This window comes from Oncorhynchus masou, chromosome 28 (genome assembly GCF_036934945.1).
Source record: "Oncorhynchus masou masou isolate Uvic2021 chromosome 28, UVic_Omas_1.1, whole genome shotgun sequence".
NCBI classification, from domain to species: Eukaryota; Metazoa; Chordata; class Actinopteri; order Salmoniformes; family Salmonidae; genus Oncorhynchus; species Oncorhynchus masou.
Window position 1 is genome coordinate 21,778,456 of NC_088239.1, and position 18,802 is coordinate 21,797,257.

At 44.8% G+C, this 18,802-nt stretch overlaps 1 protein-coding gene across 1 annotated transcript in view; it reads right to left on the reverse strand.

Moving 5' to 3' along the window:
* sspo (SCO-spondin) overlaps positions 1-18,802 on the reverse strand; it is an 83,400-nt gene that overhangs the window by 52,273 nt on the left and 12,325 nt on the right. The window contains 23 exon segments of the mRNA XM_064941019.1: positions 82-261; positions 460-601; positions 863-990; positions 1,427-1,675; positions 1,960-2,079; positions 2,331-2,379; positions 2,663-2,822; positions 3,131-3,281; positions 4,426-4,608; positions 4,906-5,043; positions 5,178-5,330; positions 5,871-6,102; positions 6,894-6,994; positions 7,146-7,268; positions 7,727-7,957; positions 8,295-8,474; positions 8,825-9,061; positions 13,632-14,035; positions 14,371-14,464; positions 14,721-14,870; positions 15,172-15,281; positions 15,551-15,678; positions 15,793-15,995. Of these exon segments, the coding sequence (XP_064797091.1) occupies positions 82-261; positions 460-601; positions 863-990; positions 1,427-1,675; positions 1,960-2,079; positions 2,331-2,379; positions 2,663-2,822; positions 3,131-3,281; positions 4,426-4,608; positions 4,906-5,043; positions 5,178-5,330; positions 5,871-6,102; positions 6,894-6,994; positions 7,146-7,268; positions 7,727-7,957; positions 8,295-8,474; positions 8,825-9,061; positions 13,632-14,035; positions 14,371-14,464; positions 14,721-14,870; positions 15,172-15,281; positions 15,551-15,678; positions 15,793-15,995 (3,846 nt within the window).

Sequence of the window (18,802 nt, forward strand, 5' to 3'; positions counted from 1 at the left end):
ACTACTATCAACATATCACTACTATGAATCAATGAGAGAGATCATCTAGCCAAGTCATGCTGGGTAAATATGGGAACTGACCACAGCGCAGCTCGTCAGATCCGTCCCCACAGTCATTGACCCCATCACATACAACCCCCTTGGGCCCCGTGGGGACACAGTGCCCATTACCACACTGGAACTCTCTATCTCTGCAGGGCCGGGCCGGGGTGACCGGAGAGAGAGGAGAGAGAGGAGAGGGGGTGGATAGCCTGCGGGAACCTACGGAGAGAAGGAGGAGTGTAGAGGGGGACTGTTATTGTTTTTACACCATTTGTACTTACATTGACTCTATATCATTTATTATTATTGTTTTGCTGCTGTTTGGTAGATTTTAATTTGTTTATCAAATGTAGAAAATGTATCAACTTTTCAAACCAATACATACACACAACTGTAAATACTTTGTCCAACACATACCATTTTCACAGCCCATGAGTTCCAAGCGGAGGTAGATCCCGTTCTGGAAGTCGTGAGGCAACACACGCACAAACTGAGCCGACACCATCCTGTCCAGCCTGGTGTAGGACACACTCCGGTCGTCACGGTTACCCAAGAACACCTGGGGTATCAACATTGAAGTTGATTGGATTTTTTGTGTGCCTTTATTTAACCAGGAAAGTAATTGAAAACACATTCTCTTTTACAATAACAACCTAAATTGGATGATGGGAAAGAAAATGGATTGCAAGTGAAATTCAACAGCAAATTTTAGTTTTTCTCTGTTCCAATATGTACACTAGCATACTTCCTAAAATTAAGTGGGCATGCTAGAATAGAATTTGGAAAGTAGTTGGTGCTAGGGTTGATGGGTAGTGGGCACCTTGGCTCTGGGGCGGGCATCAGCAATCAGCTGCTGGTAGGTGTACCACTGTCTGCCATCGTTACTGAATTGCAGGTAGAAACTGGACACGTAGGTGTCAAACACACCTCCCCCTTGAGTCAGCACACCTGGTGGACACAGAGAGGGAGCGATAGAGAGGGAGAGGTAGAGAGGGAGAGGTAGAGAGGGAGAGATAGAGAGGGAGAGATAGAGAGGGAGAGGTAGAGAGGGAGAGATAGAGAGGGAGAGATAGAGAGGGAGAGATAGAGAGGGAGAGGTAGAGAGGGAGAGATAGAGATAGAGGGAGAGATAGAGAGGGAGAGGTAGAGAGGGAGAGGTAGAGAGGGAGAGGTAGAGAGGGAGAGATAGAGAGGGAGAGATAGAGAGAAATAGTGAGGATGTAGAGAAAGAGAAAAGAAGCAAAAAGAGTGAGATGTTAGAAGAGAAAACTAACTTGTGCATGTACACATCCACGCATACTATCCTCCATATACTTTGGCTGCAAGCAATATGACCCCCTGATTTGATTTGTTTTGGTTTGATTTGGTTTAAGTGGTTCATTACCAGTGATGTTGTGGGGTCTTAGCAGGTCCAGCTGGAGATATGGGGCTTGCACAGCTCCACTGTGGCCCTCGGGGGCCCCTGTAGGAAGGTTCCTGTACTGCTCTGTGTCAGGGCTCCAGCCCTGCAGGTCCTTATGGGGGTCCCGTGCGTACAGACGCCCTGCCCGTGGAGGGTGACCCCACTGGTGTGAGGAGGCACTGAAGCTGGCGTCAGGGAGAGATTGGACCCCCAGGGGTGACCAGCACTCCTCTATACAAGCACAAACACAGCATACTTGCAAATATATTTGATAAACTACAAATACCACTGATCAACAGATTAAATCTTGCGTTACATTTTGGTAGATCTCCAACAATATTCATCAGTGGTCTTTACATCAGATTATTCATCAATTATTCATAAATCAGATGTAATGACAAAAAGCTCAAGGTAAAATGTGGGACAATGCATCTGATTATAGTTAAATCAATGAGTGTTTTCATTGTATCATTCCCTTATTCAAATAAATGGTTAAAAAGATCAACGATACTGACCTCCAGGTGGAAGGGGATACGTGGGGACCAAGGGTATACTGCCATCTGTTGGGGTGGAGGGTTGGACACTCACTGACACAGTAGCAGGTGTCGTTGCCACTGAAATGGTGCCATGGTCACCTGACAATAGGGAGAAATTCAGCACTGAAAAATACCATTCCCACTGGCATATCCTCTGTCTAGGTTAACTGTGTTTGGTTAGCCAGATATAACCCCTATCTAAGGTTTCCATTTCAAATACAGATTTCAACAGCTATCATATCAGCTAACATTTTAGTCAAATATTGATTTTTTTCCCAGCTTGATATCGAGCGTTGGAATCATTGACAAAAGGGGAACATATGGTTCGTAATGTACTAGATACTAGTTACCTTCACAATAACAACACTTGTCACCTTCCCCTGGAACCAGACTCTGATCCTGCAAGACAAAAGACGTTATTCGATTGTTGCTATGACACAGGGCCATGAAAGGAAACTAGTAAGTCGTGTGTCAACAGAACTATAGAGAGGCGGTTGAGGGAACACACATGCTAGAACATTTACTTTAGATAAGAACCCTCTAGTCACACAGTGGTATAAAAACACATTTTTAACATGATGTATTGTGACATGGGTGCACGCGAACACACACGCAAGCGCACACAGATGCACATACAAACACACACACGAGCAGAGTTACTGTAAACCTCAGTGTTCCTGACCTGGGGGCAGCCAGTGGCAGCATGTTGGCAGTAGGGGGCACACTGCACTGAGAGGTTGGGCAGACAGTGGCACAGCTGGCACTGGCCCGCCTTCCATCGGTCCCCAACTGCATGGGACTGGCCATGGAACTCACACTCCTCACAGGGCTCTGTCTGACAGCTGGGGACAGACACACACGCACACATGCAAGCACACACATACACAAACACATACACTGGGTCATTTTACCATCCCTCTGCCAGGCTCCAGAGTACAGGATGTTCCATACATTTATGGGTGTAAAGCAATTTCACTCTTTAACCATTTCTAAGTATCACTTTTACTTGCTGTGATGTTGAAATGGCTGTAAGTTGACAGGAAAGGCAATGTATTAAACAAACATTCATACGTAATGTATTGTATTTAGATGTATTTGTCATCATGTATAAACATGATGAATGTGATTGAATGTGTACGGTGTCTTTTACCGGCGAGCTTTCCTGTAGATGCCTCTGCACTTTCTCCCATTGCCATGGTTACTAGGGTTGTTAGGACTGCGGAAGGACCACTGGACACTCTGAACCCCACATGGTCCCAAACACTCCCCCCAAGCTGACCACGTCGACCAACCACAGTGGACTGACATACACACACACACACACACACACACACACACACACACACACACACACACACACACACACACACACACACACACACACACACACACAACGTTACATTGTAGTAATTTAGCAGACTCTCCTATCCAGAGCAATGAGGGCTTCGGTCCAACACAACCGCTGGGCTATGTGCCACCCACACAGACAGTCAGCGATGCAGCAGTGTAGTACAAACAACACATCTTGTCCAATTACACTCTGTATTACTTTCATACACCTTTACAGATGTTAAAGGAATTAAACAATTCCTATATGTGTTCATTAACCAATTCAATTTAAATCACTGTGTCTGTTTCTAAGAATTTGTAAGATCCTTATTTGCATAAAATGGACAGAAACCAGTCTACCAAGATTAGCCAATAGAATTTATTCTTGAGAGCGCTGATCATAATATCATGTACATTGGTTTATATACATCACATTTCGTCATCGCATCTTGAAGGCTCCTCCTACTCTCCGACAAGGACAAAGCTACTTCTAAAGTCCATTCCAACTCACTAGCGCACATACATGACACACAATATATCTGGATTATCTCCTGAAGTCTCACCACAGTTTATTACCACTTAGCAGACAGTTCCAGTCCCCCCCAGATACGGACAACCTGGAGGGGCTCTCGCTGTCTTATTTTATCTCCACAGAGTTATAGCCGGGTCGGTTCAAACATAGGTTAAGGATCCTCTTTGCTTACTTTAGACACACACACATGCATTCCCCCCCCCAACCTAGTTGGAGCTGTGTGTATTATTTTTTATTTACTCCTTGTTCATGCTACATAACCTCTAATCCCTAATGGTTAAGTTTCTGAGTAGAATTATTTAATCATTCATCTTAAACCTTGATAAAATATCTCAACAACAGAATATTGAATGGACAGTAAAAATGTTAACATGAACTTGAACAGAGGTGAAGCCTGGGGCTTGTTTAAGAGACAGGAAATGAGAAAAGATGTAGGGACTAAAAGTGCTTTTAAAATAGGAAGCAGTACCATCTCTCCATATAAGTACACTACTTTCCATCATCACATTTTTTTATTCTCCCATTTCTTCCAACTGAACACAACCTAACAGGAGGCTGTACTGTGTCGTGTTGTGTAGACTAACCTGTACATTCGCTGTTCGGCTGGCAGTGTTGAGGTCTGCCTCTCTCACACGTACAGATCTCACAGTCCTTCTTGACATGCTGTCCAGGCCAGTACCGCACCCCGGCCACCTCACACACACACTCCTCCGGTAACACACACTGCTGGGCATGGTTCATCACCCGACCCTCTGGACACCAGCAACCTGCAGGAGAGAGGGAGGGAGATAGACAGGAGGAGGAGAGAGAGGGGGAGAGGAGGAGAAGGGAGAGGGGGAAGTGAGTAAAGTGAAGAATAGTGAAGGCTAGGGCTTGGAAATACAACAACTCCCCAGCATGAACAAGTGTGTGGCTATACTCAGTGCTTTGCACACACTGTAGGTCAGCGAACTATTCTCTATGTCGGTTAGCGTTCTGTTCTCTTGGGATCTGAAGCCAATAAATGGGATATTTGATCAAGAAAATATGACTACAGAGCACATTCTCCTCTCCTGTTCTCTGACCTGAGAAACATGGTGCAGTCGGGTCACAGACAGAGCCACTGCTGATGTGGGCACAGGACACTGGGCAGGGGGCACAGCTGAGTCTCACCAGGCCACTAGGACATGTGATGTTGGCACAGCCATCTTGAGGGCAAGGCTCTGAAGGAGGGGAGGGGGGGGGTGAGAGAGAGAGAGTGAGTGAGAGAGAGAAAGAGAATGTAAGTTCATGGCACTTCATCAATTATTAGCCCTTCCATATCTTGTCAAATATATTTCAGTCTTAGTGGACTTACTGATTTCTGTGGCCAGGTTAGATTCTCCAGGGAGCTGGGTGCAATCTCTGCCCCCATTCTGGGGTGGGATGCATCCCCTTTGCCTTACCTCCACACCCCCACAATCCTTAGAGCAGTTAGACCACGTCACCCACGGCAACCAGTGCCCATCCACTGTTGACAAGAGGCAAGTATGTCACGCAAAGAGGGTTCACATTGTGATAACAATAACAAGTGAAATAACAAGTGATGATGATGATGATGATTATGATGTCGACAAAGATAACAAATCTAATGATGAAGATTCAAATGACAATGATGATGATGAAGATAATGTAGATGCTACTCACTACTGTAAGTCGCTCTAGATAAGAGCGTCTGCAAAAAAATGACTAAAATGTCAATGTAAAATATAATATAATAATATATCCCATTTAGCAGACGCTTTTGTCCAAAGCGTCTTACAAGTCGGCTGGGGCCACTACTTTTTTACATATGGGTGGCCCCAGCGGGAATCGAACCCACGACGCTTGGCGTTGCAAGCGCCATGCTCTACCGACTGAGCCACAAAGGATGTAATGATGATGATTGATGATGATGATGTTGATGCTGATTTTGAAGAGAAAAGTGATGATGATGAAGATACTACTGCCGCTGATTAATATCATGACGATAACAACAACCACCATATGGCTCATCTCTCCCATCTCTCACCAGGACATGACGTGCTGAAACACTGCTGTCTCTGGGTGTCGTCCCCTCTGCACTGACCCAGGGTGTCCCCCAGGGGGCAGAGTCTCTGCCTGCTCATGGAGCCTGTCCCACAGGAGAGGCTACAGGAACTCCAGGGGCCCCAAGGGGCCCAGCTCCTACAGCCCTGCTCATCAGAGGGCCCCCCTAAGGGCCCCAGTAGGGAGTCAGCACAGTCTGCCAAGCCATTACACACCTAGAACAAACACACATAACCAAAACTAGAACAACACCTAGATCACTCCACTTAAAGGCCCAGTGCAGTCAAAATGCTGTTTTTGTTCTGTGTTTTATATCATATATCACATTTTAATATCATACAGCTGATGAATCTAACATTGTAAAAGCTAAAAAAAAATGTATCAGTGTTATTTCCTGATAGTTACTGATTGAAAATACAATCTGCACATGACCTTCTAATCTGCAGGGTTGCATGGGCGTGAGTTTTGGCTTTCCATGGTGACATCACCATGCGGTAAATTGGTTAATAGACCAATAAACAAAGAGAGCTCCAAACCACTCTGCCAATCACAGCTAGTTTTCAGTTTTCCTCTCTCAACTCAGACAACCTCCAGACAGTTTTCGAAGATTTGTGTTTGAGAAATATTTTTTTGCTAAAAGATTTCTAATAGATTTCTTATTTTAATGGAAATCTTTTAGAGTAAGGTGCTTAGCTGTTACTCAGAAATTATTTGATGAAAAAATTACTGAATTGAGCCTTTAACATTCCTGGCAGCACTTTATTTGTAAAAAAAATATACAAGGGTTATATTCATCAGGCACCAAACAGAAGAAAAACTGAAACTGAAATGTTTTCTGTTGTAAAATGTTTTTACTGTTGAATGTCTTTATGAACACGACCCAGGTATATACAAATAAAGGACATGGTAAGATAATATACTGTGCTGCGTATTTTTGGCCCGAAGCATTTGTTTTGTTCAACGTCAGTAAGCACTGAAGTAAAATATTTGGTTAGGGGAATCTTACTGCTTTGAAGGAGACACACGATCCGTCCAGGCAGGTGAACTCAGGACAGATGTGACTGTTGTTCTTATCGCCAGGGAGAGCAGGGGATGGGCTGGTCTTATCTAGTTACAGGACAATACAACAACAGACTATGGACTCAATTCAATCAAAACAACATGAAATGGACCACCTGAAACGAGGTTTGCAGAGCTCCATGTCTCTAAGTGATGGTTTGTGCACCGCGGTAGATTCTCTTTTCCTCTCACAACTCACCACACACCAGCTCATCCTCTCCGTGTGGACAGTCGGCTACACCGTTGCACACTTGAGTCGCGTTCACACACGTGCGGTTGTCACATGGAAAGCTCCCAGGGCAAGGTGGGATCCTTGTAGAGCCTAAAAAACAAACAGATGGTGCTCTTTTTATAAACATCTGTTAAAATTCATTTATGGGATGCATGTACTCGTGTTGGTGTGTATATATTTGCTGTACATATATATTGCATATATTAGTGTTAATATGCATGTATTATACAGTATGGTTCCTATCCAGTAGGTGTCAATACGATATACAGTACCTTTTAAAAGTTTGGACACACCTACTCATTCATTTATGCTTAGTGTGTGCAAAGCTATCATCAGGGCAAAGGGTGGCTACTTTGAAGAATCTCAAATTTAAAATATATTTTGATTTGTTTAACACTTTTTTGGTTACTGCATGGTTCCATATGTGTTATTTCATAGTTTTGATGTTTTCACTATTATTCTACAATGTATAAAATAGTAAAAAAGAAAGACAAACCATTGACTGGTTCTGTATGTTTCATGTATTTTCCATCAGGTGCATTACTAACCGCAGTCATCCACACTCTCGTCGGAGGCGTCCCTACAGTGAGGTATCCCATCACATAGCTGCTGGTAGTCCACACACTGGTCACCACTGCGACATGGCACCTGGCCGGGGCCACACGCCCGGGGACAGCCCTGCTCGTCACTCCCGTCCAAACAGTCTGTCTCCCCGTCACAGTGCCACGCCCGGGGCACACACTGCCCATTGGCACAGGCAAACTCATAAGACTGGCAGGCTGGGGGAAGAGAGAGGGGGTGGTCAGTTTGGCCCTTACCCACAAGGCACCTAGCTAGGGAGGTCTTATGGATCTGAGAGATTAAGATGGTTGTATGAAGTATATTTGTATGAAGCAATATGGTTGTGTGAATCAATATGAAGTATATTTCACCCAGTAATCCAGATGAGTAATAAGTCCATACTGCAGATACCTATCTAATACTTTCAGCAGTGCCTTGTGGTAGGAGTTATGGTGGTGTTTGGAGTTGGAGTTGTGTTGCAGACACTGTTGAGTAACTCTTGGGCAGAGTGCCAGCCTTCCCTCTTGAAATTCTCAACAGTATTGTTGCTCTTACCAGAAGAGGTTGAAGTCGGGTTGATGGGTGTTGCTATGGTAACTGGGGCCATGGTGACTGGTTGACAGTTGTTCTGGTCCTCGTCCTCTCCGCTCTGGCAGTCTGTCACCCCGTCACATAGCTTGGTGAGTGTCACACAGGTGCCATCAGCACACAGGAACTGACCAGGGGCACAGGTCACTGTCACATAAACAAAGGTTTAGCCCCCACACAGGGGGAGTTTGGACATGCAAAAAACACATGAAATAGGAAAAATATAAGCACCCACCAGTTATTATATTTTTATCGCATTCACACAGGTACATGCATGCACTCACACAGACCCGCACGCCTGTCAGATGGTGTTTCCAGAGGCCTCAGAGCTCTCAATGCTGTTTGAAAATGTGTAATATCTAGGAATGTGTCATTCGTACTGTATCAGTCAATATCAACCTGCTTTAAATGAATTACACATTGCAGTCGAATGTATCATGTCAATATGTCTATTGTTTTCGAGTGATAGTGAGAACTGATTGTAAAGATTCATGTACCTTCGGTTGAACAGACGGCTTCATCGGTGCCAGAGGGACAGTCTTTGTGGCCGTCACACACCTTGTCTGCGGGGACACACTGGTCCCCAGGGCACTGGAACTCTCCCGGGGTGCACACACACCCCCTCTCATCACTCAGATCCCCACAGTCATCATGGCCATCGCAGCGGTGGAGGTAGAGCACACAGAGGCCCCCTGAACACAGGAACTCCCCCTGGCCACACACCACCCCGCACTCTGACCACACACAGAAACACTTGAACTTGAGAGGGAAATACAATAATAGACTCGTACATGTAAAGTATAAAATCTAAGGAACGTATGTATACACTAACAGAAATGGTTATAGACATGAACATACAGTGCATTCAGGAATGTATTCAGAACCCTTCCCTTTTTCCACATTATGTTACGTTACAGCCTTATTCTAAAATCGCAAAATAAATTGTAAATGAAAATGAATTTGCATAAATTGTCCCCAAGAACACAGTGGCCTTCATCATTCTTAAATGGAAGAATTCTGGAACCACCAAGACTCTTCCTAGAGAAGGCCATTCGGTCAAACTGAGCAATTGGGGGAAAGGGGCCTTGGTCAGGGAGGTGACCAAGAACCCAATGGTCACTCTGACAGTGCTAAAGAGTTTGTGTGTGGAGATGGGAGAACCTTCCAGAAGGACAACCATCTCTGTAGCACTACCCCAATCAGGCCTTTATTGGTAGAGGAACAGATGCAAGCCACTCCTTAGTAAAAGGCACATGACCGCCCACTTGGAGGTTTTCAAAAAAGCACCGAAAGGACTCTCAGACGATGAGAAACAAGATTCTCTGGTCTGATGAAACCGAGGTTGAACTCTTCGGCCAGAATGCCAAGCGTCACATCAAGAGGAAACCTGGCACCATCCTTACGGTGAAGCATGGGGGTGGCAGCATCATGCTGTGGGGATGTTTTTCAGCGGCAGGAACTGGGAGACTAGTCAGGATCGGGGGAGAGATGAACGGAGCAAAGTGAAAACCTGCTCCAGAGCCCTCAAGATCTCAGACTGGGATGAAAGTTCAACTTCCAATGACCCTAAGCACACAGCCAAGATGCAGGAGTGGCTTCGGGACAAGTCTCTGAATGTCCTTGAGTGGCCTGAATATACAGTGGGGCAAAAAAGTATTTAGTCAGCCGCCAACTGTGCAAGTTATCCCACTTAAAAAGATGAGAGAGGCCTGTAATTTTCATCATAGGTACACTTCAACTATGACAGACAAAATAAGAAAATAGATCCAGAAAATCACATTGTAGGGTTTTTTATGAATTTATTTGCAAATTATGGTGGAAAATGAGTATTTTGTCAATAACAAAAGTTTCTGAATACTTTGGTATATACCCTTTGTTGGCAATGACAGAGGTCAAACGTTTTCTGTAAGTCTTCACAAGGTTTTCACACACTGTTGCTGGTATTTTGGCCCATTCCTCCATGCAGATCTCCTCTAGAGCAGTGAAGTTGAGGCTGTTGCTGGGCAACACAGACTTTCAACTCCCTCCAAAGATTTTGTATGGGGTTGAGATCTGAAGACTGGCTAGGCCACTCCAGGACCTTGAAATGCTTCTTACGAAGCCACTCCTTCGTTGCCCGGGCGGTGTGTTTGGGATCATTGTCATGCTGAAAGACCCAGCCACATTTCATCTTCAATGCCCTTGCTGATGGAAGGAGGTTTTCACTCAAAATCTCACGATACATGGCCCCATTCATTATTTCCTTTACACGGATCAGTCGTCCTGGTCCCATTGCAGAAAAACAGCCCCAAAGCATGATGTTTCCACCCCCATGCTTCACAGTAGGTATGGTGTTCTTTGGATGCAACTCAGCATTCTTTGTCCTCCAAACACGACGAGTTGAGTTTTTACCAAAAAGTTACTTTTTTGGTTTGATCTGACCATATGACATTCTCCCAATCATCTTCTGGATCATCCAAATGCTCACTAGCAAACTTCAGACGGTCCTGGACATGTACTGGCTTAAGCAGGGGGACACATCTGGCACTGCAGGATTTGAGTCCCTGGCGGCGTAGTGTGTTACTGATGGTAGGCTTTGTTACTTTGGTCCCAACTCTCTGCAGGTCATTCACTAGGTCCCCCCGTGTGGTTCTGGGATTTTTGCTCACCGTTCTCATTTTGACCCCACGGGATGAGATCTTGCGTGGAGCCCCAGATCGAGGGAGAATATCAGTGGTCTTGTATGTCTTCCATTTCCTAATAATTGCTCCCACAGTTGATTTCTTCAAACCAAGCTGCTTACCTATTGCAGATTCAGTCTTCCCAGCCTGGTGCAGGTCTACAATTTTGTTTCTGGTGTCCTTTGACAGCTCTTTGGTCTTGGCCATAGTGGAGTTTGGAGTGTGACTGTTTAAGGTTGTGGACAGGTATCTTTAATACTGATAACAAGTTCAAGCAGGTGCCATTAATACAGGTAACGAGAAGAGGACAAAGCAGCCTCTTAAAGAAGAAGTTACAGGTCTGTGAGAGCCAGAAATCTTGCTTGTTTGAAGGTGTCCAAATACTTATTTTCCACCATAATATGCAAATAAATTCATTAGAAATCCTACAATGTGATTTTCTGAATTTTTTTCTAATTTTGTCTGTCATAGTTGAAGTGTACCTATGATAGAAATTACAGGCCTCTCTCACCTTTTTATGTGGGAGAACTTGCACAATTGGTGGCTGACTAAATACAGTGCCTTGCGAAAGTATTCGGCCCCCTTGAACTTTGCGACCTTTTGCCACATTTTAGGCTTCAAACATAAAGATATAAAACTGTATTTTTTTGTGAAGAATCAACAACAAGTGGGACACAATCATGAAGTGGAACAACATTTATTGGATATTTCAAACTTTTTTAACAAATCAAAAACTGACAAATTGGGCGTGCAAAATTATTCAGCTCCCTTAATTAAGTTAATACTTTGTAGCGCCACCTTTTGCTGTGATTACAGCTGTAAGTCGCTTGGGGTATGTCTCTACCAGTTTTGCACATCGAGAGACTGATATTTTTTCCCATTCCTCCTTGCAAAACAGCTCGAGCTCAGTGAGGTTGGATGGAGAGCATTTGTGAACAGCAGTTTTCAGTTTTTTCCACAGATTCTCGATTGGATTCAGGTCTGGACTTTGACTTGGCCATTCTAACACCTGGATATGTTTATTTTTGAACCATTCCATTGTAGATTTTGCTTTATGTTTTGGATCATTGTCTTGTTGGAAGACAAATCTCCGTCCCAGTCTCAGGTCTTTTGCAGACTCCATCAGGTTTTCTTCCAGAATGGTCCTGTATTTGGCTCCATCCATCTTCCCATCAATTTTAACCATCTTCCCTGTCCCTGCTGAAGAAAAGCAGGCCCAAACCATGATGCTGCCACCACCATGTTTGACAGTGGGGATGGTGTGTTCAGCGTGATGAGCTGTGTTGCTTTTACGCCAAACATAACGTTTTGCATTGTTGCCAAAAAGTTCAATTTTGGTTTCATCTGACCAGAGCACCTTCTTCCACATGTTTGGTGTGTCTCCCAGGTGGCTTGTGGCAAACTTTAAACGACAATTTTTATGGATATCTTTAAGAAATGGCTTTCTTCTTGCCACTCTTCCATAAAGGCCAGATTTGTGCAATATACGACTGATTGTTGTCCCATGGACAGAGTCTCCCACCTTAGCTGTAGATCTCTGCAGTTCATCCAGAGTGATCATGGGCCTCTTGGCTGCATCTCTGATCAGTCTTCTCCTTGTATGAGCTGAAAGTTTAGAGGGATGGCCAGGTCTTGGTAGATTTGCAGTGGTCTGATACTCCTTCCATTTCAATATTATCGCTTGCACAGTGCTCCTTGGGATGTTTAAAGCTTGGGAAATCTTTTTGTATCCAAATCCAGCTTTAAACTTCTTCACAACAGTATCTCGGACCTGCCTGGTGTGTTCCTTGTTCTTCATGATGCTCTCTGCGCTTTTAACGGACCTCTGAGACTATCACAGTGCAGGTGCATTTATACGGAGACTTGATTACACACAGGTGGATTGTATTTATCATCATTAGTCATTTAGGTCAACATTGGATCATTCAGAGATCCTCACTGAACTTCTGGAGAGAGTTTACTGCACTGAAAGTAAAGGGGCTTAATAATTTTGCACGCTCAATTTTTCAGTTTTTGATTTGTTAAAAAAGTTTGAAATATCCAATAAATGTCGTTCCACTTCATGATTGTGTCCCACTTGTTGTTTATTCTTCACAAAAAAATACAGTTTTATATCTTTATGTTTGAAGCCTGAAATGTGGCAAAATGTGGCAAAGTTCAAGGGGGCCGAATACTTTCGCAAGGCACTGTACTTTTTTGCCCCACTGTAGCTGTGCAGCGACGCTCCCCATCCAACCTGACAGAACAAGAGGATCTGCAGAGAAGAATGGGAGAAATTCCCCCAAATACAGGTGTGCCAAGCTTGTAGCATCATACCTAAGAAGACTCGAGGCTGTAATCGCTAAGGTGTTTCAACAAAGTACTGAGTAAAGGGTCAGAATACTTATTTCCATATTGTTTTACATTTTTTTTTACAAAAAACAGTTTTTCTTTGTCATTATGGTGTATTGTGTGGAGATTGATGATGTAACGTAATAAAATTTAGAAAAAGTCAAGGGGTCTCAATACTTTTTTCGAATGCACTGTACACACCTAGGCTTGTTAATACTAATATGAAATTAGACAATAATAGACACCTACACACATCGAGTACAAAAACACACTTATGGACACTAGACAGACATACATTTTCAATCACACCCACCTTGCTCATCAGACCCGTCAGCGAACCCACAGTCCAGGCGTCCGTCACACACGCGGCTGGCGGGCAGGCAGCGCCCACTGGCACACTGGAACTCCCCCAGCGGGCACAGGGGCACAGGGGTGGCAGGTCCACAGAACTCTTCGTCTGATTGGTCGGCACAGTCCGGATGCCCGTCACAGCGCAACGCCAGGTCCACACAGGGCCCGCTGGCACAGCGGTATTGCCCCGGGGCACAGGTTGATGGGCACAGCTCGTCAGAGCCGTCACCGCAGTCGTCCTCGTTGTCACACACCCATAGGGAGGGGACGCAGCGTCCCCCCGTGCACAGGAACTCGGACTCCTGACAGGGGGAGGGAGGTGGGCACGGGGAGCCCTCACATTGCCATAAGCCCTCAGTACATGAGCTGGAAGACCGCAGATATACAGAATACATCAAACCCATAAAAACACCTTCCAGGTACACATAAACACACAAGGCAAATCCTAACAGGACTTACTATCGAAGTTAGTATCCTTTCTATTCATTCACCCAGCTACAGAGCCTACCACAAAACCTATTCACACAACTAATAAAATGTTCCTCTCAGGTGTGTAAAATGACAAAATCAGTCGAGCTGAACTGAGAGACATGTGTTAGTAAGTATCAGTTTCGACACCCCAAATGAAAAGCCCACATGTCAAATTGGCCTCACGGGTGATGGTTTATGAGTTGAGCCTATAGGCGAGGGGACAGACTGACCAGTTCTGGCAGTGCTGGGTGATGCTGGCCCCGGGTGGGAAAACAGAGGCTGCCCACTCACACGGACAGAGTGCGGGCGCCACGCAGCCTTCACCTGTAGTTGGAGACAGAGTCAGGGCAAGGATATGATAAAACAGGGAGTTTCTGGGGCGTGCAGGGTTTTGTTCCAGCCCAGCACTGACACATCGCATCTTATCAACAACCCGAATGGAGGTCCATGATAAGTTGAACCAGGTGTCTTAATGCTGGGGTAGAATAAAAGCCTGCACATTCCCAGGCGCTCTCCAGGACCGGTGTGAATGATGACAGATGGAAGGAACTGGATTGAGATGTAGCCCTTGCTGTCTTACTGTGGTGGAGAGTGCCTGCAGGGCAGAAGCAGCCCTCCACACAGGAGAAGGCTCCACACTGGGAGTCAGGGCTCTGGGCTTCACTGGGACAGGTGGGAGAACAGGCCGGCCCACAGGCCTCATAAACCAGACCATTCTCACACTGCAGGGCTACACAGAGGAGGAGGTGGAGGGTGGAGAGAGGGAGGGAGGAATGGAAAGAGTTCATTTGCATTTTGTCACGCAGGGTGTAAACATGTGTAAAAAGGTCTATCCAAGGTCTACCCAATTCAAATGAATGTTGCTCAATCAGTGTCGTTGCTCAATCAGTGTCATTGTCCAATCCGTGTGTGTGTGTGTATGTGTGTGTGTGTGTGTGTGTGTGTGTGTGTGTGTGTGTGTGTGTGTGTGTGTGTGTGTGTGTGTGTGTGTGTGTGTGTGTGCGTGCGCGTGCAAGAGAAGCTGTACACACGGCAGAGTTCCTGGGACCGCCAGGGGATGTAGACACCACGCCGGTTACACTCCTCAGCGTAGGCAGCGATGGCTGTACACAGACACTCACAGTCCCCCCCAGAGTCACATCTAACCCACCCAGAGAACAGGGATTAACACATTGTGCTTCATAAAGAGTCATTAGTAGATTAAAAACCTGTATTGGAATAGGATACTGGTGTTCTAAACTTGACCAAAATATGTAATAACCTCTCTTACCTCTATTTAACCTGTTCTGCTATCAATTTTTGTTTTAGGACTTCTGACCCTTTAGGAATGATGCGTTGTTAGATTTGTGGAAGCTTTGCAATCCTTAATAGCACCTCTCCAGTCCTGTGATTTAAAGGTTAGCCACTCACCCACAAGCATCAAAGACACACCAGTCATAGTACTGCTGGTAGGGCACCTCAGGGTGGCACAGAGAAAATAGGTCCTGGGTGATGACAGCACACCTCTTTCTCCCCCACGTCACCCTGTGAGGGTTAATCTGGAACAGGGGACAAAGGTTAAGGTGTGTGTGTATGTATATGTGTCACTCACTTTGCCACTCTGTGTGTGTGTGTGTGTGTGTTTTGCGCGCGCGTGTGTGTGTGCCACTCACAGTACATGGGTCTCGAAGGTCCTGGTCTTGAACATCTGGGCAGGAGGGGCTGACCTTCCAGGAGTTGCCAAACAGCTCGGCTGTAGACTCCACGCTACCCTGACGCGTGGTGAAGTCATTCTCTGTGTCCCCGTCAAAGTTCCCACACAGGCCCCCAACTCGCCCTCTCAGATGAGCCGCGAGACGCACATATACACGCATGCCTAGAGGAGTGGAGAAGAATGGTCAGGACTTCAGACTGATAACTATGTTTGCTTTGTCAATAATCACAGTCAATAATCACAGTCAATAATCACAGTCAATAATCACAGTCAATGGTCACAGTCAATGATCGCAGTCAATGATTTATTTTATTTTTTATTTTACCTTTATTTTACTAGGCAAGTCAGTTAAGAACAAATTCTTATTTTCAATGACGGCCTAGGAACAGTGGGTTAACTGCCTGTTCAGGGGCAGAACGACAGATTTGTACCTGGTCAGCTCGGGGATTTGAACTTGCAACCTTTCGGGTACAAGTCCAATGCTCTAACCACTAGGCTACCCTGCCGCCCCAGGTCACTGTCAATGGTCACCGTCAGCGGTCACAGTCAATGGTCACATTCAATGGTCACAGTCAATGATCACAGGTAATGGTCACAGTCAATCAAATCAAATTTTATTTGTCATAAGCGCCGAATACAACAGGTGTACACCTTTCAGTGAAATGCTTACTTACAAGAACTAAACCAGCAATGCAGTTTTAAGAAAAATAAGATAAGATAGATAAGCAGATAAGTAAATATAAGTAGATAAGTAAATAGATAAGTAAAATAACTGTTGCGAGGCTATACAGGGTCAATGTGCGGGGGTACCGGTTAGTCGAGGTAATTGAGATAATATGTACATGTAGGTAGAGTTAAAATGACTATGCATAGATAATAAACAGAGAGTAGCGGGGGAGGGGGGGGGGGGGTGCAGGGCAATGCAAATAGTCTGGGTAGCCATTTAATTAGCTCTTCAGGAGTCTTATGGCTTGGGGGTAGAAGCTGTTTAGAATCCTCTCGGACCTAGACCTGGCGCTCCGGTACCGCTTGCCATGCAGTAGCAGAGAGAACAGTATGACTAGGGTGGCTGGAGTCTTTGACAATTTTTAGTGCCTTCCTCTGACACCGCTTGGTATAGAGGTCCTGGATGGCAGGAAGCTTGGCCCCAGTGATGTAATGGGCCGTACGCACTACCCTCTGTTGTGCCTTGCAGTCGGATGCTGAGCAGTTGCCATACTAGGCAGTGATGCAACCAGTCAGGATGCTCTCAATGGTGCAGCTTTATGACTTTTTGAGAAACAGAGGACCCATGACAAATCTTTTCATTCTCCTGAGGGGGAATAGGCTTTGTCGTGCCCTCTTTTTTTCACCTTTATTTAACCAGGTAAGCTAGTTGAGAACAAGTTCTCATTTACTGCAACCAGGCCAAGATAAAGCAAAGCAGTGCGACACAAACAACAACACAGAGTTACACATGGAATAAACAAGCGTACAGTCAATAACACAATAGAAAGAAAGTCTATATACAGTGTGTGCAAATGGCATGGGGAGAAAAGGCAAAAAATAGGCCACATTGGAGTGATAGATGAGCAGATGATGATGAGCAGATGATGGTGTGTAAGTAGTGATACTGGTTTGCAAAAGAGCAGCAAAGTAAATAAAAACAATATGGGGATGAGGTAGGTAGATTGGGTGGGCTATTTACAGATGGACTATGGACAGCTGCAGTGATCGGTTAGCTGCTCGGATAGCTGATGTTTAACTTCTTTGGGACTGGGGGGCAGTATTGAGTAGCTTGGATAAAAACTTTGTTTGACATGTTTCTACGAATTGTAATATGACTTTTTGTCTGAACCTTCGCCTGGACATTTATTGTGGAACTGGGATTCCTGTGAGTGCATTCTGATGAAGGTCATTAAAGCTAAGTGAATATTTATAATGCTATTTCTGACTTTTGTTGACTCCACAACATGGCGGATATTTGTATGGCTTGTGTTGTTGTCTGAACGCTGTTCTCAGATTATTGCATGGAGTGCTTTTTCGGTAAAGCTTTTTTGAAATCTGATACAGCGGTTGCATTAAGGGTAAGTGGATTTAAAATTCCATGCATAACACTGGTATCTTTTAGCAATGTTTATTATGAGTATTCTTGTAAATTCATGTGGCTCTCTGCAAAATCGCTGGATGTTTTGGAACTGCTGAACATAACGCACCAATGTAAACTGAGATTTTTTGGGTATAAATATGAACTTTATCGAACAAAACATACATGTATTGTGTAACATGGAGTCCTATGAGTGTCATCTGATGAAGATCATCAAAGGTTAGTGATTCATTTTATCTCTATTTCTGCTTTTTGTGACTCCTCTCTTTGGCTGGAAATAAGGCAGAGAATTTACCTAGCATAGACTTATAGATGACGAATATGTAGCAAGGGCCAGCCGATTAGAGCATACAGGTCACAGTGATGGATGGTATAAGGCGCTTTGGTGACAAAACAGATGGTACTGTGATAGACTGCATCTAATTTGCTGACTAGAGTATTGCAAGCTATTTTGTAGATGACATCGCCGAAGTCGAGGATTGGTAGGATAGTCAGTTTTACCAGGGTTAGTTTGGCGGCGTGAGTGAAGGAGGCTTTGTTGCGAAATAGAAAGCCGATTCTAGATTTGAATTTGGATTGAAGATTTTTGATTTGAGTCTGGACGGAGAGTTTACAGTCTAGCCAGTCACCTAGGTATTTGTAGTTGTCCACGTATTCTAGGTCAGATCTGTCCAGTGATGCTAGTTGGGCGGGGGCGGGTGCAGGCAGCGAACGGTTGAAAAGCATGCATTTGGTTTACTAGCATTTAAGAGCAGTTGGAGGCCACGGAAGGAGTGTTGTAGCGATGAGACAAGATAGTAACTACTAATTCTTGAATCCCACGAAATTGGGGAGAAAAAAGGGGGTAAAAAAACTGCACAATACTGTCTATTATCGATGGAGG